The 27888-nt window shown below is 36.8% G+C and overlaps 1 protein-coding gene across 12 annotated transcripts in view; it reads right to left on the reverse strand.

Annotated features, from left to right (window-relative positions):
- GABRB2 (gamma-aminobutyric acid type A receptor subunit beta2) overlaps window positions 1–27888 on the reverse strand; it is a 282363-nt gene that overhangs the window by 115119 nt on the left and 139356 nt on the right. For all 12 annotated transcript variants that reach the window (XM_058281805.2, XM_058281797.2, XM_058281772.2 and 9 more), the window contains one exon: window positions 4528–4610. In XM_058281805.2, coding sequence (XP_058137788.1) covers window positions 4528–4610 — 83 coding nt within the window. The remainder of the gene's footprint in view (window positions 1–4527; window positions 4611–27888) is intronic.

Raw genomic sequence — 27888 nt, forward strand, 5'->3', positions numbered from 1 at the left:
GGACAAAGAAACAAGATGCAGCAAATAGACACAGAGAACAGACCAGACAACCGGGGGAGGGAATTAAATAAATAAATAAATCTTTAAAAAAAAAAAAAACAAATAAACACACACACATACAAATATAGGCTAGGGAATAATTTTGTTAATTGGTGCTGTGACAATAACATTTGCATAGGAAAACAGGCAAATAGTCCAGTGTCTCTTTCCCAACCTGCACTGAAATGTTCAGAGACATATAGTGGTAAAATTTTATACATATATTTTACACATACATATATTCACAGATGTCACCACACATATATGTGTGTACATATATACATGCTATATAGACAAAATACAACGTGTTCCCTCTGACCATACAGATAGCAGGAGCACACAGGTAAATGAAAGAATTGGAAACACCCTGGGAATGTAGTTCTTTTTTCTATTTTGGCAATTAAGTTTCATGGCCTTCATAGTGAAAAATATTTTCAAGGCCCACTTAGTTCACAAGTCCCATTAATCTCATTTGGAACATCTCCCTCCTTCCAAATTAAAAAGAAGTTATGAAGTAAGCATAGTCCATACTGACCACCTAGAATCCTCAGTACTTTGTTTCAAGGCTTGCTCTCTCTGTATTATTTCTACTAAATATTTCACCTTGACAGCACTTTTTAACATTGCAATTTTACATTCATATGTGTATTTCTTTAAATAATACCTGTCTCCCTCATCATAATAAAGGAGAGCAGGAATATTTTCTAGTTTGGCTCACCATTATGTTTCTAGTGCTTATTATTATTTTTTTCCTTTTGAAGCTCTTCTGATTTAATTTCTGAAAAAAATTAAATTCTCCAAAACATGCTTTTTACTACATAATATAAAATAAGAGGCTTGATCAAAATTTTCATTTTTAAAGATGTATTTTAAAAGGTATCATTTGACAGTAAATGGTGTATTGAGTCCATGTCTAGGTAAGTCTTCCACTACCCAATCATCCTGCATTGTTGTTGCTGTTTTCCCTTTTTAAAAATTTTTTTAAATTTAATTCTTTTTTTTTTTAAGATACATAGATCACAAAAAAATGTTACATTAAAAAACATAAGAGGTTCCCATATACTCCCCCTCCCCCACTCTTCCCACTTCAAGAACCTCTTTCATCATTGTGGCACATTCATTGCATTTGGTGAATGCATTTTGGAGCACTGCTACACCACATGGATTATAGTTTACATTTTAGTTTGCACTCTCCCCCAGTCCATTCAATGGGTTATGGCAGGATATATAATGTCCTGCATCTGTCCCTGCAATATCATTCAGGATAATTCCAAGTCCCAAATATGCATCCACATCACACTTCTTTTTCCCTCTCCCTGCCTTCAGCAACTCCCATGGCAATGTCTCCACATCAATGCTCCAATTTCTATCATTGCTAGAATCACAATAGTTCTATAGCAGAATACCAGTAGGTCCCCTCTAATCCATAGTTTATTCATCCATCCTGTGGACCCTGGGATGGTGATGTCCACTCCACCTCTAAATCGAGAGGGAGTTTAGATCCCACATGGCTGATGGATGTGATTCTCCTGTTTGCAGTTGCAGACACTCTCCGTTCCCTGGTGTGGTGGTTGACCATCTTCACCTCCCTGTTAGCTGACCTGGGTAAGTCCAATGAACCAGACAGTAGGTGTTGCAACTCTGCTGAGGTTCAGAGCTCAGCTGGCACATGGCCAGTCCAGAGATTCAAGTCTCCCGAGTATACACCAACCCTAGGGGCAACCACAGGTTCAATAAAAGTGACAAAAGAGTCATGTATAGAAAGGTCACATCTGAATCCAACTCCATCACACTCAGGAGCACAAATTCCAAACTAGGGCCCTCTAACAAGGCACTGAACTGAAGAGCCATCTGTCATGCCATGACTGTAGAACCTGTGTATCTCTAGCCCTCAGGAGCACCAGTACTTGGGGTTGAATCTACTTTCGCTGTCTCTGGGATCCTCCTAAGATAGGCATGACCCCTCTAATGACCTCCTGACTCATTTTGAAGTCTCTTAGTCATATAAACTCGTTTATCTTTACCATTTCCCCCTTTTATTCAAGGTCTTTTTCTAGTTGCATCACCAGCTGGTGATTGGGAATAATCCTTTGGCACCTAGGAGGCTCATCCCTGGGAGTCAAGTCCCACGCTGGGGGAAAGGTAATGCATTTACATTCTAGGGCTTATTATAATTACCAGCAAACACTGATGCTCAATAAATAATAATTTTTGAATGACTCAATTAATGAATAAAGAAACAATGAATTTATTCCTGGTATTCATCCACCCCAAGATGCCAAAATCAAATTAGATTGTTCTCTCTAATTGGGCTAATGTAGTTATTCCTGATGTAATGACCAAGTGTTAATGACTTAACAATGCTATTGTTAGATTATTAGAAGAATTTACATTTGAAAGAGAGGAGAAAAAGGAGGGAAGTGAGAGGAGAGAAGAGGGGAGGGAGAGAATGAGAATGAATAAATGCCTAGGGTTTGTTTAATAGAAAAGAGTAGTTGAGTAGGTGGAATGTCAGTCATCAACTGGAAAGTTAGTTGTTTTAAGGGATAGTATCCCAAATTCATTTCAATATGCTTAGTTAGGAACACATATATATTAATATAGCATCATATTTCATTCCCTAAATAAATGACTTGCTGTCTGGCTAAACATGAAAAAGCCCCAAATTCCCCTGAGGGCAAGCTATTTTTTGCTTTTTTAGATTAGAGTCTTCTTTTTAATGTTTCCTCAAAAATCAGTGGCTCTACTAAGGTAAATCAGCTATCAATGATCAGACCATATCAGCACAGGTTTCCCACGCTATTATCACTGGATAATAGGGGGCAAACCACTTAAACACTTTGAGTCTGTTTCCCTAGTTGTAAATAGGCATCATAGTATCAACTGGCCTCATTTTACAGGAAAATGAGGAATTGAAATAAGGTATGCAAAATTCTCTTTATAAAATATGAAGATTCTAAAATTCTAAAGAATTTTTACTTAATTGAAAAATATTTGTAATTAATTATAATTAAATTCACAATTGAGTTAATAATCATATAATCCATTATAATTTAATAACATAAAACATTTAGATGCTGCCTGAGTCCATAGTTGTCAGTTCTTTAAGATAAAGGGTCTTGCTTACTTATCTGAGAGGTTTAGTGAAGAGTCAAATGAATGCATTAATGAAAAAACCCCATCCATGTACAATTATGATTACTTAAATTTTCAGTCAATTCTGCCATAAAAAATGCTCATACCACAAAAATTCCTGAATAGTACATACATTTTTCCTCAAAATATCCCTACATCAACCATTTGAAACCATGAAAGAATTTAGACTTTGAAGAACATTGTGTTCTAACCCATAATGTAAATTAAGAAAATGCAAGCTTGTCCCAAAGAAATTCACTTAAAAATAATGATCAAAATCCTATAAATCAATTTTATTAAATTGTTCTGTAAGGAAAAATATTAGTGTGAAAGCAATGCTGATCAAGAAATATAAGTATGAAATTAGGCTCTTGCCAAATGCATGTAAAGTTAATTATCCCTGGAAACTATCTCTTGAAACACACAAAAATACCTTCAATGTGTTAAAAATGCCGTATTTCTGCTAACAGCAGGGATCTAGAGTTGTGCTGCCTGCCACAGCTAGCTACAGTCCCTCACAAAGCCTGAGAGTATCCTCATTGCAGTCAAGTTACTCATCTAGAAGGCTGAATATAAAGTCACCAGCCTCCAGTTGTTTGGCGGTTTAAGGTATGAAAATGCTGCCAAGAATGGATGGAGAAAAGGGATACAAAATCCTATTCCATTTCAAACCACCTCCCTGTATGACCTTTGAAAGTGAGAAGGGTTATGAAATAACATTTTAGCCCACCAAACAGGCAGGTAACTGAATCATCAACGAGAAAGTCAAAACCATAGCCTATAAAAGGAATAATACCACAAATAGGTCAGCACAAGATATAGAATAGACACATACACAAATACACAAAGCTTGCTCAATACATGACCTTCAGCAAGACAACTGAAAGAAACTTTAGACACTGGAAATAGTCCTTTGGGGGGAAAAATCCCATTAATCCACACTCTACGAAAGTTCAATCTGGAAGGCTACATCTATTTTGCAATTACAAAGAAATAACATTTATTAGAGGCAAAGACAACTAGGGCATTTCGTGACATCTTGCCACTTCCATCTATTTCCCAGGCCTGTTGCAAATGTTGGGACCAATTCCATATTTTACATGCCTAAAACAGCTCTTCGGTCTCCTTCCAAGCTCTTGACTTCTTCCATTGATCACTAGATTATTTCTCCCTTCGAACATCTCTCCCAGAGAGGTAGGGAAGGAATTTTGAGACAAACTTTCTCCACCAGATTTAATGGATTAGCAGAATTTTTGCAGGACCTTTGTTCTGGACATGAACCTTAGTAGGAGGCCTCTTCTACTTAAGGACAGTTTGATCATATGCCTAGCTTGTTTTCTGAAAAAGACTTACAGCTTTCAATTTCCAAGGTGCAGTTTTGTTCATCCAATGGGTACCGCCTCAGGTCCATCATGCAAGCAGCTGTGGTTGTGATTCTGGAAGAGAAATAGCAATGGCATGTCTGTTAGCAGGTCCATGGCTGGAGTAGGAAAAATTAAATCCAAATATCAAAGAAGATGTATCTAGGGCTCTAGAAGACTGAAATTTAGCCCAAGCTCTAATAAAAAAAGTAATACAATATTAGATATCCATTTTTCTTTATACGCCTCATGCTGATTTGTAAAACAGACTAAATTAGTACTTCTCAAAGTGTGATCTGTTAATTACATGCAGCCAAATTACTTCAATGTGCCTGTTAAACAGGCAGTTCCTATGCCTTTAGAATCTCTTGAGGTGGAGGCAGGGAAGGGGGGCAGGAATCTTCATTTCACAAGCTTCCCTGTGATTGAGACCCACTGATACAGGTATTCTGCTTTCTGCCACATTTACTTTTTCCTAAAGATCTAATCTTAGATCACTTTTGGCTTTGATTCATCGTGTTTTACCTTTGTATGCATAGTACAGTACTTCACAATCCTTTAATACAACACTTGCATCATCCAATATTTCCTGTCCTGTATAATCTGACGTTCTCATGATCTGTTAGAGAGTTTTCTCCTAAGTAAGGGATGGCAGAAGTTCTTTATTAAAAATACTCGGTACTTTTACTATTAGTGTCAGGGAGAAATGAATATCTCCTTAAGTAGTTCTCATATTTTTCTGTCATAATTTTTCACTAATATTTCTATTTAAGACCTGCTAGACTGAGCCAAAAAACAATCTCAGATGAAATCCTTAGGTTTTCTGACCCAGAGGTAGAGTAGGGTCATAACAGAATATGAGTCTTAGAATACAGCAGACAAACGTATGTCTTCCACCTATGCCCCTCACTATTATGTGATTCAGGTCAAGATAGTTAGCCTTAGTTTCTCTGTCCAAAGAAACATAAACAATATTAGTAACAATAATAATGATTACCCAACAGAGTTGCTGTAAGGATTAATACAATCACTTATGAAAAGACTCTGAGTGCCTGACACATAGTAGACCTTTTTAAAAATTACATCCTGCTGAAAGAAAGAGTAGAATTTAATGTTCAATTTCCTTTAATAATATTTAATTTCATCAAATTTTGCATACCCTGCTTTGAAAGGCACTATACAAGGTCTTAGACCAGGCTGGACAAGTAACCCGGTGGATTGAGTCTATGAAATTCCTGTTAGGTCTGAAAGTCTAAACCCTCAGTTGAAGGATGCAGATAATTGAGTGATTTAAAGTTGTAAGTAGCTCTTGCCTCTTTAGTGTAATTATTGCTTCAATAAATTATCCCTAGGACCTCAAACATAGGAGGCAAGTACTTACCCACTGAGCTATACCCACTTCCCTTCCTTCTTTTAGTGAGTATCGTGGGCCAATGTTCTTCTGTGATTCCAGATTTCTTCCTTTCACTCACCAAGTCCTGTAAGCTACTCTGCCTCGCCTCCTTTCCACCTCCACTGCTGCCCTCCACATCCATCCCCCACTGCCTCTCACCCACGTTACTACATTAGCCTTCTCCAAGGTCTCCCAGCCACTTGACTTGTCCCGTCACTGCCCATTATCCACACAGCAGCCAGAGAGATCTTTTTAGAACAAAATTCAGATTGTATCACCCCCCCTCTTTACAAGTTTTAGTAGCTTTTCCAATAAAATGTACAGTCCTTCTCATGGCCTGCTGTCCACTGAACAACCTGTACCTTTCATTCCTTCTCAATATCCTATCATACCACTTCCTCACCCACTATTCATCAGCCTTTGCATTTGTTCTCTCTGCCCAGCACCAGGTCCTTCTCATCATCAGAGTTGACCCTTCTTATCCTTCAGCTCAAATACCACTTCCTCTGAGAGAGCCTTCCTGAACAGCCCACCCAAAGTGACAGCCTTAACTCACCATCCATTTCATTTTCCTGTTTCTTCCCTTTAAGCAACGATCACAATCTGGAAGTATCGTTCTCATGTATTTGTTACTTAATAACTACTTTTTACCCAATAAAATTTAAGTTGTAAAAGGGCAGAGACATCCTATTTACTGAGAGGCACTCAATCAGTATTAGTCGAGTGAATAAAACATGGATTTATAAAGAAGCAAGCTGTTGTTTTTGCTTATTATAAATCTTTCCATTTAGAGAATTATTTTATTGCATTATTTCTTTTTAAATTTAAATTATATTGTGGCTTAGGTTGAAGGGATTATTTTTATATTTTAACAATGAATCAATTTTAATCAATTTTGGGAAGTGGACTTGGCCCAGTGGATAGGGCATCCATCTACCACATGGGAGGTCTGCGGTTCAAACCCCGGGCCTCCTTGACCCATGTGGAGCTGGCCCATGCGCAGTGCTGACGCGCTCAAGGAGTGCCCTGCCACATAGGGGTGTCCCCACGTAGGCGAGCCCCACACGCAAGGAGTGCATCCGTAGGGAGAGCCGCCCAGCGCGAAAGAAAGTGCAGCCTGCCCAGGAATGGCACTGCATACACAGAGAGCTGACACAACAAGATGACACAACAAAAAGAAACACAGATTCCCATGCCGTTGACAACAACAGAAACGGACAAAAAGAAGAACACACAGCAAATGGACACAAAGAACAGACAACTGGAATGCGTGGTGGGGGGGAGAGAAATAAATAAAATAAATCTTTAAAAAAATATTTTTTAATTCGAATGAATTTAATTAACATTATATAAATAGTACCAGAGTGAATCATATTTTCAGATTGACTGTTTCTCCTTTCAATGGTTTTTATCAAATTCCTATATTCTATAAATTCCAATAAAATTAGCATTCACATTTCATTCTTTCTCAGGATTAAAAGAATGTGTGTTTATTTTGGCTATGTGTTAGTGGTTAAATATTTCACTGTTTCACTGATGGTTTTTCTGACATGTAGCTATAACTTGAATTTCCATTAACTGACAAAGACCTGTATTAAAAAGAACAGAAAATGTTAAAGGAAGTAAAAATAAACTGCATGATTGGGTGTAGCAAACATCCATGCTATTTTTGTAAAATAGCAAAAATAATCCCTGTCATTAGAAAATAGAGAAAGCTAATGTCATCTGGTAGATTGTACACAAATGACATGAAAGGCAAGAGGGCATGTGTAATGATATAAACAAAGAAAGCCATGTACAGACACCCCAACCGTGCAAAGGAGGTGAAGTTTGCAATGGCCAAGAGAGGTTGTGATTCACACTGATACATATTCATGGCAACCGACATCTGTGAACTAGTGCTATGAACACCAAGCAAACATAAATCAACTATGCTATCTCAGGAGAATTAGTTTCAAAAATAAAGTAGAACAAAGCAATTTTCTTACATTGACCACACTCATATTTACACCAGTCTTTTGCTACTTTTTTCTTTAAATGCTATAATATACTTCATAACACTAAAACACACTGTGAATGCTTTCTAGTCATGATTTACAGAGTATTGATAAATTTCCCCCAATGGATGGAAGTCAAAATTTGGAGCACAAAGAATCCCTTTGGAATCCTGATCTGTACTGCCCAGGATGACTGATGTTGGGAAAGTCATTTCTATTCTCTGATGCTTGGTTGCCCCATCTTAAAAATCTGAATTAAAAACTAGTTATCCCAGTTTGCTGTGAGATGATAAAAGTAGGAAGCTATCTGCAACTCATAAAATGCCCTGAAACTTTTGTTACAGCTATTGTTCCCTGCTAATGAGTGAATATAGCAGTAACTCCTTCACCAGAGTTTATTTGCTAGGAAGTATGGGTGGGCATGTGTGTGTATATGCAGAATACCCACACATTTATACTATAAGTAAAGCAGCGATATAAAATATGGATATTAATCGCTTCCCAACACAGAAATAAGCAAAAATTTGTGCTATATATTTACATGGAACTCTGATCATAAGACAAAGTAGAGACACGTGTAACAAGCTTGCATCTTTTCCAGGTCCATTGTGAAGTAAAAACCACAACTTTTATTGTGATATAAGTATGTCAAACACTTTGCCAGTACCTGGCACATGTCACCCAAAATTTTCTGTTTAAGGAAAGTTCTGACCATAAGCATTCTCACCCTAAGGATCCTGAAATGATTCTCTATGTTATATGTCTGATTTATGTAATAAGTTCCGAAATAAATTTGAACATCAAAATAATCCTCACAGAATAAGCTCCCCAGAATGAATTTTATTCAGAAAAGACCAGGAATGAATATCTAAATCTGTTTTTTGGGACTTTCTGATTTGAATAGGGTTAAGTTTCTACAGGAATAAGGCAGTAGTGCAAACATACTTAATGGGCTTTTCATGAACCTGCTTTTCCTTGAATCCTATTAAACATCCTTAACAGGCCTTAAATTACTACTACTAGAATTCTTTAAAATAAAGGGAGTAGCCCTTTATTCAAGAGTCTTAATTAGGTTTTAAGACCGTTATAAAATATATGGAGAGAGCTCTATCCTCTATCAAAGGAAACAGCCAATAATGTTTCCAGAATGTACAAAATTTACCTATGGCAAATCCTCTATAGTTAAAGTGAAAATGTTCCCAATATTCTGACTGGACTATGAAATTTTTGGATAAATGTCTTGTTTCTCAGCCAGTGGACATTGCCCTCTGAAAATGATCCAGATTATAGAATACTGTCACAGAGCAATAAAACCAAATAAACAACACAGTCTAGAACAGTCATTAATGACAGCCTAAAACAGTCATTAAAGGCATCTATAAAATCAAGAACTACAACACGTAAGCCAACATTTTGTACCAAAGCTGTAACAGATATCTTATAGCATCATTACCTGACTTAATGATGCTACCATATCATTCCAACTTTGAGTGTGACCAAAGAGAATTCCTAAGAAATAATAGATGCCTTTGCCCTTTACCCAATATGAAATAACCTGAATAACAGCAAACAATTTAAAAGGGACTTCAGTATCTAGAATATGTGGCCAAATATGTGAAAAACTTGCTAGGGTTTCAAACAGAGATTATAAAAAAATGACTTTGGACTTTGTCTTTGATTTCTTTATCTAGACATCCTTCACAGTATCCTTTTACTTTGCTTAAAATGTGCATTTATTTAAAAGAACAACTTAGACTAATTGCAAAGCATAAAGGAATTCTATCGCATTAGTAGGCATCATTCATGGAGAAAAATAAAATGTTAAAATAGGTTGATTATCAAAATAGTAGCTATTAAACAAACTAAGTATTTAAAAATTTTTAGGTTGGGGGAAAATATTCAAATGCCTAATTTAAGCATTAGAATATGAATGGAAATTTTGGAAAGTCCTAAAGAGATCTTCTGAGTATCTTCCTTCAAACGTCCTTTTAAAAATTTAGCTGACCTATCTCTAAGTACACTTGATACTATTTTGTGTATCAGAACCATTTTTGTTGGGAAACTAATTTCTTAATTAAATCCCTATGTAATATGCTTTTCCTTTTTGTAGAGGAAGTAGAACACCAATGTGAGAATTAGGTGACTTTGGTTCTGACATTCTCACTAATAATAAAAAGAACTAATTATTGATCACTTACTAAGTTCCAGACACCATCCACCATTTCTAAAATCTCACTGAAAGCTTAAACTATTCTTATAAGAGGAAGATGGTGGAGTAGGAAGCTCCCGGACTCAGCCCTTCACCAGAACAACTATTAAAGAGGCAGAAACTGTCTGAAACAACTATTTTGAAATTCCAGAGGCCAGAACAAAACTGTACAGCATCCAGGCAAGAGAGGGAGGAAGAGGTCGCTAAATCATGATAAAGAACAGTAAATTGTTCTCTCTGCCTGGTGGCTACTGGTGCCCATCACCCCACTCTTGTGGCTGACAGACATGGGGTCCAGTCCCCAGCTGACTTGTTGGTGACAGAAAAGGACTTGAAAATCCACTCCTCCAAGATGGGAGTGGGCACAGCCCATCACTGACCATGGTTTTTGGTTAGTGACTATGGATTGCTGGATGCTTGGCTGTTAGGACAGCTGTTGTTTCAATCTGCACCAGACAAGGGCCAAGGTGAAGGAAACTTAAAGAAGCTGTGCTTCCTAAGGGCTGCAGGGGACAGTTAGTTGAAGGACTGCATTTTCTGGGCAGGACAAGAAAGCTCAGCTTTGGGAAGCTATGGAAGAAGCTCTTGGTGTGCCTCCTGACCCCCTCCCCATGCCACTTTGGAGTTGTTTGCGAGCCGAGTGTGAGTCCCTGTCCCTGTTTCTGCTGAGTAAGACTGATTTAGGAATGTCCTACTTGGTATGACCCTCCTCCCAGAATTTGCCTTTCAGGAAAAAGCAGCTTGAGACAATGAAATGAGTGTAAGAAACTATAGGTGCAGGCAATGTGGGGCAAAGTCTCTTCAGCTTTCCTGCCTCCTGGGAAGCAGAGTGGACAACCCCAATCTTGGAAGCAGGAAAACTGCAAAACAAGTAATAGGCAAAAGCCCAGGACAAGAAAGACAGAGAAAACCCTCCACACTACATTTGCTTTGGACACATCTCCTGATAGGGGGGCCAGAGCAAGAAAATTGTTGTCTCATTATCAGCTGTTAGAAAATCAAGAAACTGACATCTCAGGAATATAAATTCCAGGGTTAACCTTTTAAAATATTAAAATGTACAGTGTACAGCAAAACAGTACAAACAAAGGAACTAGAAATGATGGCCCATCCAAAGGAAGAGGATAAAAATGCAAAAATCACCAATGAAAATGACCAGTAGACATTCTGAAAAAAACTTTAAAACATGCTCTTAAAAATGCTTAGGGAGATGAAGGAAAATACAGGGATTTTCTAAACTAAAGGATATCAAGAAAACAATAAGTGAGAAATATAAAAATCTTAGTATGGAGATAGAAATTTTAAAAAGGAACTAAAAAGAACTACTGGTTTTGAATACTACAAGAACTGAAATGAAAGAAAATGTCCAGGAAGGTTTTAAGAGCAGATTGGAGCTGGCAGGAGAACAAATCAATGAACTCAAAGAAAAGAAACTTGAAATCAGTCAGGCAGAGGAGCAGAAAGAAAAAAGAATTATAAAAAGCAAAAAATAGCCTAAGGCAACTCTGTGACACCATCAAGTATACCAATGTACACATTATGGGTGAAACAGAAGGAGAAGAAAGTGAGAAAGGTGCAGAAGGAATAGTCAAAGAAATGATGACAGAGAACTCCGAAATGTAGCAAAAGACGTGAATGTGAACATCCGAGGAGCCCAGAGAACATCAAAAACGATAAACATGAAGAAAAATACACCCTATTATATAAATATATATATTTTTGTATCATAGTTTAAAAAAATTTTTTTATTTATGTTTTTTATTTATTGAAGTATCTCACTCATATGCAAACATACATAAACAATAAGTATATAGTAATAATTTTGAACTTTTTAAAATTTTATTTTACTTTTTAATTCTTTTTTAAAGTTAACAGATCCCACAAAACGTTACATTAAAAAACATAAGAGGTTCCCAAATACCACTCTCCCTATCCCCACTCCCATCTGTTTTCTTAAGTTGTATTTTTTTGAAGAGATATAAATCACAAAAAAATGTTACATTAAAAAATATAAGAGGTTCCCATATATCCCCCCCCACACACACACCCCACCCTTCCCACATCAACAACCTCTTTCATCATTGTGGAACATTCATTGTATTTGGTGAATACACTTCGGAGCACTGCTGTACTACATGGATAATAGTTTACATTGCAGTCCAAACTCTCCCCTAGTACACTCAGTGGGCTATTGCAGGACATACAATGTTCAGCATCTGTCCCTGCAATATCACCCAGGACAACTCCAAGTCCTGAAAATGCCCCCAAATCACATCTCCTCTTCCCTTTCCCCACCCTCAACAACCACTGCAGCCACCTTCTCCACATCAATGCTATAATTTCTTCCATTATTAGTCAAAACAGTTCTACAGTAGAATATCAGTAAGTCCACTCTAATCCATATTTTATTCCTCCATCCCGAGGATGCTGGGATGGTGATGTCCACTCCACTTCTATATCGAGATGGGGCACAGATCCCACAGGGATGATGGATGCAACTATCCTGCCTGCAGTTGTAGGCACTCTTGGTTCCCTGGTGTGGTGTTTGACCATCTTCACCTCCCTGTTAGCTGACCATGGTAATCCCAATGAACCAGAGAGTAGGAGTTGCAAGTCTGCTGAGGCTCAGGGCCCAGCTGGAACAAGGACAGTCAAGAGATTCGAGTCTCCTGAGTATATACCAACCCTAGGGCTAACCACAGGTTCAGTAAAACTGACAGAAGAGGCATGTGTACAAAGGTCACATCTGAGCCCAATTCCATCACACTCAGGAACACAAATTCCAAAGTAGAGCCCACTGACATGGCACGGAATTCCAGAGTCATCCACCATGACCACAGAACCCTCATGTCTCTGCAACCCCCAGGAGTACCAGCACCTGGGGTTGTATCCACTTTGGCTGTCTCTGGGATGCTGCTGAGGTGTGTGTAAATGTGACCCCTCTGATGACTTCCTGACTCTTTTTTGAAGACTCTTAGCCACATGACTTTATTTGTCTTTTCCATTCCCCCTTTTATCCAAAGTGAAAAAGCAGTTTTTAATGCATGATCCTACAGGTAGGCTGAGATATTCTGCTGGTCTGAGCTGACCCTTTTTTTCAAGGTCTCTTTCTAGTTGCATCACCAGTTAGTTATTGGTAGTAATTCCTCACTGCCAGGGAGGCTTATCCCCAGAAGTCATGTCCCATGCTGGGGTGAAGGTAACGCATTTACATGTTGAGTTTGGCTTAGACAGTGGCCACATTTGAGCAACATGGAGGCTCTCAGGAGGTAACTCTTAGGCACCCTGCAGTGCTAGGCCTAGTTCATATTTCAGGCACACAGGCTCATAAGCATAGTCATCAGTATCAAGGGCTCATCATTGGGCCATCCTTCTTCATTGGTCTTTGCCATTGCACTTGGGGTATTATGGCTGTTCCATTGGGAAATGTGACAGAGCTCCCCTGGGTAGGAGCTCAGCACTCTCTCAGTTGTCATTTGTTACTGTACTATGAAAATAACCAACATATATCCGAACACTTTTATGTACCCTATATACATGCCCTGGAGAACTCCCTCCCAATCGTGTGCCCCCCATCAATAACACCCCATACCAGCATTCCTCCCCTGCTATAGTAGAACATCTCTGTGGTCTATAACTTCTTCAAAAATGAAGCCTAATATATTGCCAAATTCAATTAATAAGAAAATGAAATAGTAGTGATAGGTTTAAGGATTAGAAATAGAATACATACTAATTTAGAAAAACTCAAAGTAAAAATAAACTGGGGTATTAAAAATGAAAAATATTATAAAACTTTGTTTTTGACATTTTGCCTTTCATAACTGTAATAGGTGTTGCCCTGTATGTACAGTGGCAAGGCAATTTCTTTCATTTCTCCCTCAGTGTCTACATCATTTGTTTTCTTTTTTTTCCCTAATTTTGTCTTCAAAAAAGTTTTAGTTCACAGTATTTCACATGTACAATATATCCAACATCAAACCCTTTCCCCCTTTCCCGAGCAATCATCTTCTTACATGTTCATGTTTTATTTGCTGCAGCTGATGTACAGATACTGAAACACAGCTATCAAACATGGTTCCATTTTGGTTTACATTATGGTTTATATCTTAGACTGTACAATATTCTAAATTTTTAGTTACCTTATGTTTTATATTATAGTTTACATTTTAGCCTATAGACTTTTATACATTTTTGGTGTAATTTAACATGTCCTATACTCACATTGCATGATCTTGTGGAACACTTCCATTGCCCCCCAGTCACCCTGCTTTCATCTATTCTATACTTCTCTCCCCACCCCCCTCAAGACCCACAATGACAATCGATCTTGACTACTTGAAGGACCATATTCACAGACACTTGCAACAATGCTGAGGGCTTGACATATTAGACTGCCCTAACCCATTGGGAGCCACCAATTCTCTCAAGAGACACAGTTCCCTCTGAGAGCATCAGGCCTCCCTAGGATGTGGGTTCACCTTCCCACTCATTGTATGGATCTCCATACACTATGACAAAATGAGCCTTCACACACTCCCTAGAAACTTGCCCCTGTGCCAGATGCCCCCCTCCAGCACCTTAAACAGAAAATACTTATTTTATATTCTAAAGAGTTTTCTCAACATTATAGTTTCAGCCACATACCTGACAATCTCCCATGTTCAACTGTTCCCCCCCAGCCCTCTCTCCAAGTCCTTGGGCCATCTGACCCATCCATATGACCCAGCAATTCCACTGCTGTGTATATACCCAGAAGAACTGAAAACAAGGACATAAACCAATATATGCACACCAATGTTCATAGTGGCATTATTCACTATTGCCAAAAGTTGGAATCAACCCAAATGCCCATCAATAGAAGAATGGATAAATAAAATGTGGTATATACATACAATGGAATACTACTCAGCTATAAGAAAGAATACAGTATAAATAAGTGGGATAACATGGATGAATCTTGAGGACCATATGTTCAGTGAAGCAAGCCAGGCATTAAAGGACAAATACTACATGACCTCTCTGATATGAAATAAGCAAACCAAGCTGTCTCAGAGTGCTACAGACTGGATCATAGGCTTAAAGGAAGTTGATGGGGAGAGGAAGGCTGTGAGCTGACACCCCATTATATACTGATAACTCTCTCAAATGCCAAGTACAAGGAGAAAGTTCTGAAAGCTGCAAGAGAAAAGTAACATGTAACATACAAGGGAATCTCAAGTAGATTGAGTAGATTTCTACTATGCTTTCTCATCAGAAACCATAGAAGGAAGAAAGAAGTGGGTTGAAATATTTAAAGTGCTGAAACAAACAAACAAAATTCCAACCAAGATTTTTATAACTAGTGTGACTTTCTTTCAAAAATGAGGGAGACATTAAGATGTCCTAAGATAAACAAAAGCTGAGTGAATTCATCACCACTAGACCTGTCCTACAAGCCATGCTAAAGGGATTTCTTTAGCTTGAAGGGAAAGGACATTGTACAAAGAAAAAAATAATAACAAGTATAAATAAAAAGGTGGGGAATAGTGGGATATAGGAGAAGTATTTGTGCATGCTATTGAAGTTGAGTTGGTATCAGACCAAATATGAGTGCTATATATTTAGGATGTTACATTTTAAACTCATGGCAACACAATGAAAATAGATGAAAAAATATATTGAGATAGAAAAGAGAAGTCAATCAACATGGTACAATACAATAAATCAAATAAACATAAAACTTGGCATTTATGGAAGAACAGAGGTAAAACAAAGTTATGACATATAAAAGGTAAATTAAAAAATGTCAGAAGAAAGTCCTGCATTATCAGTAGTGACTTTAAATGTAAATGGATTAAATTATCCAGTTAAAAGGCAGAGATTGACAGAATGAATAAAAAATCATGACCAAACTATATGCAAACAGCAAAAGACTCACCTTAAATTCAAAGATACTAGGAGGTTGAAAGTAAAAAGATGGAAAAAAAATATACCACAAGTAGTAACTGAAAGAGAGTTAAAGTAGCTATGCTATCAGATAAAATAGACTTTAAATAAAAACACTTATGAGGGACAAAGTCATCATATATGGATAAAGGAGACAAATCAACAAGAAGTAACAATTATAAATATATATGCACCTAACGGGAGAGTCCTAAGTATCTGAAGCAAATAATGACAGATTTGTACGGAGAAATTGATGGTTCTACATTAATAGTAAGATATTTTAACTCACCACTTTCAGTAATGGATAGAACATCTAGTCAGATGATCAATTTAAAAAAAAGGATGAACTAGACCTAACAGACATACATGGAACACTTCCTCCAACAAAAACAGAACACACATTCTTCTTGAGTGCACATGGATCATTTTCCAATATAGACCATATGCTAGGTCTTTTAAAAAGTTTCAATAATTAAAAAATACAGAAATCACACAACGTCTTTTCTTCAACCACAACAGAATGAAGCTAGAAATAAGTAAAAGAGGGAGAGATGGAAAATCCACAAATATGTGGAAATTAAACAACATACTCTTAAACAACTAATGGTTTAAAGAAGAAATTGCAAGCAAATGAAAATACAACATGCCAAAACTTTTGGGATGCAGCAAAGGCAATACTGAAAGGGAAATGTATAGTTCTCAATGCTTAAAAGAAAAAAAGAAGAAAGACTACAAATCAGACACCTAGCTTCAAAATTGGAATTACTAGAAAAAGAACAAAGTAAATTCTAAACAAGCAGACAGAAGGAAATAACAAAGATTAGAGTGGAGAACAATGAAATAGAAAACAAACCAAAAAAACATTTGAGAGACTCAACAAAACAAATGGTTGGTTCCTTGAAAAGATCAGTAAAATTTACAAACCACTAGCTGAAAGGACTTTAAGAGAATACAATAAAAAATAAATTAGATAACCTAGATGAAATGGACATGTTCTTAGAAACACATAAACTACCTACATTAACTCAAGAAGAAACAGAAAACTTCAACTAATTACTAGCAAAGAGATTGAAACAATAATAAAAAACTTCCCAATAAAGTAAAGCCCAGGACCAAATGACTGCACAGGGGAATTCTATCTATCATTTCAAGCAGACTTAACTCCAATTCTGGTCAAACTCTTTAAAAATTTGAAGAGGAAGGAACATGTATCAATTCATTCTATAAGGCCAACATCACCCTCATTCCAAAGCACATAAAAATACCACAGGAAAACTACAAACCAATATCAATTATGAATATAGATGCAAAAACAATGAACAAGATAATAGTAAACCTAATCCAACAGCATTGTACACCATGATGAAGTGGGATTTATCTCTGATATGCAAGGTTGTTTCAAAATAAGAAAATCAATTAATGTAATACACCACATTAACAGAATGAAGGGAAAAGTCGACATGATCATTTCAATTGATGCTGAAAATGAATTTGACAAAACCCAGCATCTCATCTTGATAAAAACACTTAAAACACTAGGAAAACAAGGAAATTTCCTCAAAATGATAAAAGGCATATATGAAAAACCCATAGAAAACATACTACTTAATGGTGAAAGACTGAAAACTTTCCTCCTAAGATTAGGAATCAAAGATGCCCACTATCACCACCATTATTCATCATTGTACTGGGAAGTCTTGCCATTGTAATTAGGCATGAGAAAGAAATAAAAGACATCCAAATTACAAAGGAAGAAGTAAAACTACCTATTTGTAGATGGCATGATGCTGTATACTGATTCCTAAAAAATCCACAACAAAACTCTGTGAGCTTATAAATGAATTCAGCAAAGTCATGGGATACAAGAACACCTAAAAATCAGTAGTGTTTTTATACACAGGCAATTAACAATTGGAAAGAGGAATCAAGAAAAAATTCCATTCACAATAGCAACTAAAGAATAAAAAATCTAGAAATATATCTAACCAAGAATGTAAATGACTTGTACATGGAAAGCTAAAAGCACTGCTAAAAGAAATCAAAATCTAAATAAATGAAAGGACAGTCTGTGTTCATGGATTAGAAAATGAAATGTTATAAAGATATCAATATTATCCAAAGAAATTTAGAGATTCAACAAAATCCCAATCAAAATTCCAACAACCTTCTTTATAGAAATGGAAAAGCCAATCATCAAATTTATATGGAAGGGTAAGAGGACCCAAATAGGCAAAGTCAGTTTGAAAAAAAAAAATGAAGTTGGAGGACTCACACTTCCAGAGCTCAGAACATATTACATAACCACAGTAATCAAAACAGCATGATACTGGCACAAGGATGGACATATAGAGCAATGGAATAGAAATGAGACCCCAGAAATCAACCCTCAAATTTATGGCCTATTGGTATTTGATAAGGAGACAAAAACCACTCAATTGGGAAAATATAGTCTCTTCAACAAATGGTCTGGGAATATGGAATCTTCATTTGCATAAAAAAGAGGACCTCTATCTCACAAGTAAAGCAAAAATGAATTCCAAGTGGATCAAAGACCTAAATGTAAGAGGTAGAGCTATCAAACTCTTAGAAGAAAACTTAGAGAAGCATCTATAGGACCTTGTGTTAGGAAATGGTTTCTTAGAATTTACACCTGAAGCACAAACAATGAAAGAAAACATAGATCAATGGAACCTCATCAAAATTAAAACAAAACAAAACAAAACAAAAATTTTTGTTCCTCAAAAGACTTTACCGAGAGAGTAAAATGACAACCTACAAAGGAAGCCACATATCTTATAAAGGTTTACTGTCCGAAATATATAGATAAATTCTTCAACTTAACAACAAAAAGACGAAAAACTCAATTAAAAATGGGCACGTGACTGGAGCAGAAATCTCTCCAAAGAAGAAGAAAACTTTGCCTATTTGTAGATGACATGGCCAGAAAGCACATGAAAAGATCTTCAACATCATTAGCCATCAGGGAAATGTAAATCAAAACCACAAAGAGGTACCAATTACAATGGCTACTATTATTTAAAAAACGGAAAATAAGTGTAGGAGAGGATGGGAGAAATAGGTATACTCATTCATTGCTGATGACAATGTAAATGGTGCAAACACTGGGGAAGACATTTTGGCAGTTCCTTAGAAATCTAATTATAGAACTGCTATATGACCTGGAAATACTAGCCATATACCATAAGATGTGAACAAAGGGACTTAGGTATTTGTACACCAATGTTCATAGCAGCATTCAAAATTTCCAAAAACTGGAAATATCCCAAGTGTCCATCAGCCAAAGAATGGAGAAACAAAATGTGATATATATTATTCTGCTTTAAAAAGCAGAATGAAGTCCTGATACATACAACACATGGATGAACCCTGAAGACCTCATCCTGAGTAAAATAAGAAAAAGTAAAAAGAAAAAAAAAAAAGGACAAATATTATGCAATCTCACTGATTTGAAATAATTAGAATAAGCAAACTCATGGCATCAGAATCTTGAATATAGGTTAGCAAGGGTTGGGGTGGGGATAGGAAATGAGACGTTAAGGCCTAAAATGTACAGCGTTCCCATTTGGAATGGTGGTAGTATTTTGGTAATGATGGTGGTGATGGTAGCACAACATTTTGAATGCAATTAATAGCACTAAAATCTATATCTGAATGTGATTAAAAGGGGAAATGTTATATTGTATATATGGTAACAAAATAAAAATTTTAAGAAAAATCCATAGACCTACACTACACAGTGAACCCTAAGTCAAACCATGGACTACAGTTAATAGCACAATTATAAAAATGTACTATCATCTCATGTAAAAAATATTCCACACCAATGCAAGGTATTCATAATAGGGTGGTACAGAGTATTTTATTCATGATTGTTCTGTAAATCTACAACTTATCTAATAAAGAAAAATAAAATATTCTCATAGAGTAGTTCCTATTTTCACCCCCATTTTGCACATGAGAAAATTGAGGAACAGAAAAATAGGGCAATTTTGCCGAGGGTCTTAAAATTAGTGGTGGAGCTGGGATTTGAATTTGGGAAGTTTGAGTCCAGAGTGCACATACTTAACCAGAATGCCATAACTAACCAGCTGGTTAACTTTGATAAAGTCATTCAGCTTCTCTGGGGGTTTGGCCAATCTCTTACATTCCAAATAAGCTTGGAAATTCTATAATCCTATGAAAATACATTGTGTGTTCTGTGACCCTGCGCATTTTGTAATTTTGTTTTACCCACAAATTCAAATGCTGTATTTCACAGCTGTTCATTCTGTTTTAGTCAATTATGTAGATTAGACCACCCCAGACAAGCAACTGCAGGCCTCTCCCTAAGGAGTCCCACTTAATATTCTCCCTATTGAAAGTCTCCCGCAGCATGTTTCACCAGCCTGTGCTCTTGATTTACCTCCATGGAGGCTTTCTGTTTAAATCTCTGAAATTTATGTGAGCTATCCAGTAACCTATTATGCGTAATTGTTTTGGAAAGCTCTTTTAAAAATCCTTGTAAAGAGTTACATGTACTACCTCTCTCAACTTTGTAATCATCAAAAAAGTAAGATTGCTAGCAATCATGCTCTCATTTGGTCCATCATGCATTGCAGATTAGAGCTATTCGTACTGTTCTGCAGCTGTTTGGCCTTCTGTGACTCTTTGATTTTCTGGAATCATATCCTCCTCAAAGTTGCCAGGACCATTAAAGGGCTACGCAGGTTTCTGGTACAAATTCAGGAACTCTTATGAAATACATTTCCTTAAATAACCTGCATTGGGATCCAAATGGCACTATCTAACAAAATCTCATTTTGTAAGAATGTAAATCTGGCTCAAACAAGAATATTAATAAATATGGACATATCCATCTAAGCCTTAATTGTTCTTCTGTAGTCAGTCCCTTGTTTCCCAATATTCTCTATATTACAATTCTTGGTAGTCTCATCTAAATCCTTTGGTTATCGAGGGAACGAGAATCTCCTCCCTTCTCTCTAAATTTTGTCTTAAAGAAAGTCTGAGTGCTTTGAGAAAAAGTTACCATTTTCTTCTTTGATCCAGAACCTACCAGCCTAAATCTGACTTCAAATTACTACAAGAGCTTTAGTTGAACCAGAGCCCCTTTGATATAGGAAGAAAAAAATCACTGGGACTGTCTGGTTATTTCAGCAGAGATTTTCACCCCAATTTAACACAATGTTTAAATATGCCAAATACGGTTTCATTGCATTCATTAAACTATACCTAAAATATTTTTTAAATTCATGACACATCAGAGAATCATACCATTTTGGAGCTGAAAAATGTCACGAGTTTATTTATTGTGGCATATTATCTTTAAAAAACAAAGATAACAGGCCAGTGACAGACTGAGGTTGCAACCTCAGTTGTGTCTATTTTCACACCTTCCATTTCTCTTACTTTAAAACAGGAACTAGACATGCTGAATGTCTTCCTTCACTCTCCACTCTTAACCACCATGCCCTGCACCCCTAGTGCTGGCTTGTCTGGACTTCAAAAGCTGGATCTGTGGTCCTCTGGTTTCAAGCTGGATTTGGCCAATGTGGGGAGAACAGGAGTTTGGAGGGAGGAAGGACAGTGAGATCAGGCAATTATTGTTCCCTGGGCCCCTCAGCTGTGTCCTCTCTGTGTCTACATTCCCATACCCAAACTAGAAGACTAAGGGCTGATGGCAACCTGCTGATCCTATCTCTGGGAGGCAGAGGTATCTTCTGTCTCTTTATAAATAGCCCTTTTATTAAATTCTCTTCATATTATTCCATTTTCAGTACACTATCCACTTCTTGTGGGTCCCTGAGTGATAAAATACATGAGAGAAATGTATTTAAGTCTTGAGATACTTCTAGTTAGACTGTCAAATCAATCAGAACCATTCCAATCCTTGGGATTTAGAGTTGAATAGATGAAGGTTCCCTGTACCATAAATGGGCCACCTCCTTCCTATCATACAGGTCTCAGGTCATTGTAGCCTATCTGGGATGTCTTCTCCCACCATCCTAGCTAAAGTAGCTCCACCTCCCCACCTTTGGTCATGTCTCATGCAGTTTTATTTCCTTCTTAATATTTGTCACCTTCTGAAATTACCCTGTTGATGTATTTGCTTATTTGTTATTTTTGTTGCTCTCAGTAAAGTCAGTATCTATTTCAGGTTAAGTTCTCCAGAAGCAGACCCTGTAGGATGTTTATCAGAGATCATTACCTGTGAGAGGACAGGGAGAAGACAAATAAAGATGTCAAATTGCAATGAGGACGCAGGCCCTTGCAAGCCTCAGCCAACCAGCACAGAAGTTCTGGTTTGAGTATTGCCACTGGCGTGACCCATATAAGAAACACACACACACACACAACCTTCCAGAGGCAGTGGCATGGCTTCTGGTGACTGAGGAAAAGATACTGCCAGAATAATTTTTTTCTCCCTTTTGAAGTAGAGCACTTGCTGAAAAGTGCAGTGGAAAGCCTTTTTGGTGTTTGATAGACTCTTTCATGCCCTCACACGTATTTTCCCTGTAGTACATGGTTGTGACTATGATAACTTTAACCAGTAAAGCAAAATAGGTTTTATTGTCATTGTTACTGCTGCTGTTATTTTTTAAACACAAGAAATAAATTACTCAAAGCTGCCTCCTGTCACATACCAGCAACTCAGCTTGCATTCCTGACTCGAGCAAAATCTACAAACACTGCAGTTTTAGGCCTTTCTGCCATTCTGATCTCTAATGTCAAAAGAGTTCCATATAAGTGGCATTTTCACTGTTTGAGAGTTAAATCTTTTGCATAAAGATTCAATAAATAGGTGGGAAAATGTTTAACACAATTATAAACCACAAATTTGTATTTGCAATACAAATTTAACTATGACATTTTTTTTTCTATCCAGTTAGCAAAAATTTAAAGAATTTGTAATTCCTGGTACTACAGATTCTGTTGGTAAATACCCTCACACACACTGCTGGTATAAATTGATGCACCAGATGTGTAAGCCTTTGTTTCTGAAAACTAGAAGAAATTAATATGAAAAAAAATTTATGATATTTAAGCAAAACAACATACAAGGATATTAAGCACAATTTTACTATAACTGGGAAAAATGAAAACATTTTATATATCTAATATGTAGGAATGTTTAAATTAACTTTGATACTGTTACATGATACAATAAAAAGCATTTAAAGAAGAATGAGAATAAGGGAACATGATTTTGGGAAGAGAGAAAGCACACTTAAAAGCAATTTGTGCAGTATGATTTCATGTTTATTTAAAAAGTTATATGGAGTGTACAGTTAAATGACTGAAAGTATACTAAAACAAACAGTGGAAATATGGTTTATTTTTATTTTCTATCTTTTTCTGTAGTTTTTATTGTTTCCATGATGAATGTGTACTGCTTTCCTCTCTGAATAGGGTTATTAAAATAATTTTTCCCGTCTGCTTTAGTATCAACAAGATTATTCATCCCTACTAGTTTATTCTATTTGCAATATCATTTGTATTTTATGAGAACATTTGATGATTCATGGGATACTTACATACCATGGGTTGGAAATCTTGGTCAACAGATAACCATATAAAATATAGGGTACTTCAATAAAATAGTAATTGAAATATTAGTGGAAACATCTTCATTTAATTATGGATTCTCACAGGAGAAAAGAGGATTAACTGACATTTACAAAAATATCTGTCTGACAATTGAATTCCATACTAAGATATCTACAATTTATATTCTAACTTGAATACTTTCAATAACTTGGAACTCACTCTCTCTGGAAGAAGCCTATTCCATCTTTGGAAGGCTATGATTACCAGAAAGTTTTCTTCTATATTTAACAGCATTTTCAATTTCTTTTAGTTATAAATTACTTATTTATGCATCTGCCAGTTTTCCTGAGGGAAGTGTTTCTCTTTTTCTTAGTTACTCATTAGAGCCTTTTGATATTATTTTGCTGCCATCAAAGCAATCAATCATTTACATTTTTGATTCTTAAACTGCTGCTGTGCCTGGAAAATCTTTCTCCATCTGGAGTTGAGATAGATATTTCATCATTTTTCTATCTGTTTTATGGTTTCAAATTTTATGGTTAATTCTTAAGTCCCTCTGGAATTGATACTGAGCTATTGTAGGCACTGAAAATATAGCCTACATTTTTAAAGGAAACAATGGGATACCAAATTTTGTCTAAGAAAATGTCATTTTTCACATGGAATAGGTAGTAAGGATATGGATAAATGAGGATTCTCATATGTTGCTGATAGGAATATAAATTGGTTCAACTTTTACAAAGGATAATTTTCTATCAAGAACCTTTCAAATGTTGGCCCAGTAGTTTCACTTTTGGTACTATATCTAGGGGGAACAATCAGAATCAGAGAGGACAAAGAAGCACGTGATAGTCTGTTTATCTTTGAGAGACTTGTAATAGGCCAACATGGTGCTTGGTAAATCAATGTAAGTCTCATACACAGAGACACAGGGGTCAAACCAGAGGCCAAGGAGTAGAACGATACTGGGCCCAAGTCTTGGTTCTGCCTCTTGCTGGGTGACGTTGAGACCACATGAAATGAGGGACTGCTACAATAAAAAATTCCTTTTGGACTCTGGACAATTACGTATTCAGAATTCTATGGAAGCATGCCCTGAGAATCCCAACAAAACACGGTAGGACTAACTTTCTTCTGTCTCACTGTTATCATTTTATTTCTTTCATAGCTATTAATTACTTTGGATGGAATTTTGGAGAGAGGGTGTGGGAGTCAGTACAACTAAACCTGAAATTTGGAGAGTTCCATACAACTGCAGACCTATTAGAATAAAACATTTAGACATCAGGAAGAAAGAAAAAAATTATATATATTTGGCTGAAAAGTTCCTCCAAATAGACATCTGTATGGCAGGATTGTTTAAAAACACAAGAGGGAAAATGAAAACATCTTCCTCTTCCCAAATAAAGGCACACTTAATGAGAAGCTCCTTAGCTGAATAAGAATTAAAGCAGAATAAAGTGATCCATAACAAAAAGAAACCAGAGCTCATTAAAGGAAGGGTTTCAAAGAAACAGAAAAGGCTCTCAAATAAAGAGTACCAATACTAGTGTTGAAATGTAAGATGACTTAACAATAAAGGCCACTAAAATATTCTTACAAGGTTGACAAAAGAAGGCAAGGATAGATACAACCATACCGAAACCTGAATGAAAAATGAAAATTGACAATAGCTGACACCAGAGAAGAAAAGGTGGGTAGTACTGCTTCTGTATGGACAATTTCATTTTATCCAAACTGGGAGATGGAAATAGGGTTGGAACAATGGAAGGATGTGCAACCAAGTTAAAGGATGGCCACATCGTCAGTATTCCCTCCAATACCTCACCTCTATTTCTGAACTTGCTCTCAGAATATGGCAAATGGCTTCATAAATCAATAAAATGTTACTAGGTATTAAAACCTGAGAAGTAATTGTTAACAGTAACAGCCTCCATTTATACAGAGGGCTCCAGGGAGTGAGTATCAGCTGTTTGCCTTTTCTGCTATGGACCAAACAGGAAGCTGTGGTCATAAATCCTAACGTGAAGGACACAGAAGATTTAGGTTAAATAGAAAGATGACTTGGCTGATAGTGAGGGCTGTAAAATAATGAAATGGCTCCCCAGAGTAGATTGTAGATTTCCCTTTCTGGAGATGATGTGTAAAAGAATAGGCTCATCCGTCAGAGTGATTTAGGGAGGGTCCCGCTGATGGCACAAGGATGGTTTCAGTGGCAGTCTGTACTTTCTGGTTCACTAAAGCAGTCTTTATCTTTAATTTCCAGCAATGGAAGCAAAGCCTAAATCCTCTGCAACCTCAGTACACTTTTGCTAATTTAGCTTCTAATGGATTTTAGTTTAACCAGACAATGACTTTAGGAGTTGCTAATGTAATTAAGTAACTTAAGAAGTTGTAATACATCTTGCAAACATTAAAGTACTTCAACACATGCTTAATGACTAAAAAAGGCTAGGTAAAGATATATTTCTGCCAGGTAATTATTAACAAAACTGTCTAGGAGTATTCTCAAAGCACTGGGATGCAACTTTACATGTTGATTATAATTTCCATCCTCAGCATTAACATTAGTTAAGGCATTTGTGGTGGTTCAACACTATAATGTTGCTAATGACTAATTATTTCTAAAGCAATTATTCTTAAGCAATTAACATACACTGTCTCACTGTTGTGAGAATATCAGACTCTGTCTTTTCCCAACAGGAATAAAACAGAGTAATAATTACCAAATGTATGTCCTCCCTGAAAGAAATACAATACAACAAGTGAATGTTTGCTAATTCTTGACCTATCGTTTGGGAACTAAAGTGAGTATAATGATTTTGAATTGAGTATTGTATAAATATAAATAAATATAAATGACTTGGGTAACCAGTTGCAGAAAGGTATTAAGCCCTTAAATTCTAGTGCACTGAATGACAGACAGTAAGGGGATTGACCAAAATTTATTTTTCCATAGAGAGCTGACATTCTGCACAGTGCTTGCTAAGACCGGTGGAAGGTAGTTCATAAAAACATCAAGAACCTTAAAGATCAAAGTCCAGATTCAAGATAAGCTGTCCTAGGGAGGGATTATCTTTCTAACCTTGCATACATTATTTAACCTCTTTGAGGCTCATAACACAGCAATAATAGCATGGCAACAATAAGAGCATTTACCTCGTAGTGGTAGTGTGGTCTTATGGAGTAAAATAATAGTGTATAGAAAGTGTTTAGCATAGAATAAGCATTCCCTAAACTTCAGCTACAAGCATAAAAATAATTCTATTAATTTAACTGGTTAGTATTAGTGTTAAGTTCCCATCATTTTTAGTATTAGTTGTTAAATTCCAATCACTTGTGTTATAAGACTTCCCTTCCAATCAGGAAGATGTAGGAAGTTGAAGAAGTCATTGTAACTCATAGTGGCAACAATTAAAAACTACTGCTGGGGGGGTACTGGGTTTCTGGCTGGTGGTGCTCTGTCGTGGTCCCTAGGGGAGCAGCGACAGTCTCCCAGGTGCAGTGGCAAGGACCGGGAAGGAATGAGGGTCCAACAGTGAGCCCCTGACGCTAATGACTATGCTTGTGAGATGATATGCCTGAAATAAGAACAAGGCCTAGAGCAGCATTGTGCCTGGGAATTTCCTCCTGACAGCCTTCATGTTACTCAAATGTGGCCAGTCTCGAAGCCAAACTCAGCATGTAAATGCAATGCCTTCCCCCCAGCGTGGGACATGACACCCGGGGATGAGCCTCCCTGGCACCGAGGGATCACTATCAACTACCAACTGATGATGCAACTGGAAAATGACCTTGAATGGAAGGTTCAATGCGGATTAGCAGAATATCCCTGTCTACATAAAATAACATGACTTTAAAATGCTGTTTGACCTAATGTAAGGGGGAAATGGAAAGGAGAAATGAGTTTATATGGCTACGAGTCTCTAAAAAAGAGTCTGGAGGCTGTCAGAAGGATTGCCCTTATGCACAACTGAGCAGAGCCTAAGAGACAGATAAAGTAGATACAACCCCCAGGTATTGGTTCCTTTGAGGGCTAAAGAGACCATGGGTGCTATGGTCATGGCAGATGGGGTTCACTGCCATGTCAGATGGCCCTTCTTTGGAGCTGGTGTTTATGCGTGATGAATCTGGACTCAGATGGGATCTCTCTTCATAAGACTTTCATGCTACCGTGCTGGAGTTGTAGTTGGTGTCGGGGTTTAAGATATATTTAGGGGATCTGAATCTCTGGACTGACAATGTGATAGCCAGGCCCTG

This window comes from Dasypus novemcinctus, chromosome 2 (genome assembly GCF_030445035.2).
Source record: "Dasypus novemcinctus isolate mDasNov1 chromosome 2, mDasNov1.1.hap2, whole genome shotgun sequence".
NCBI lineage: Eukaryota > Metazoa > Chordata > Mammalia > Cingulata > Dasypodidae > Dasypus > Dasypus novemcinctus.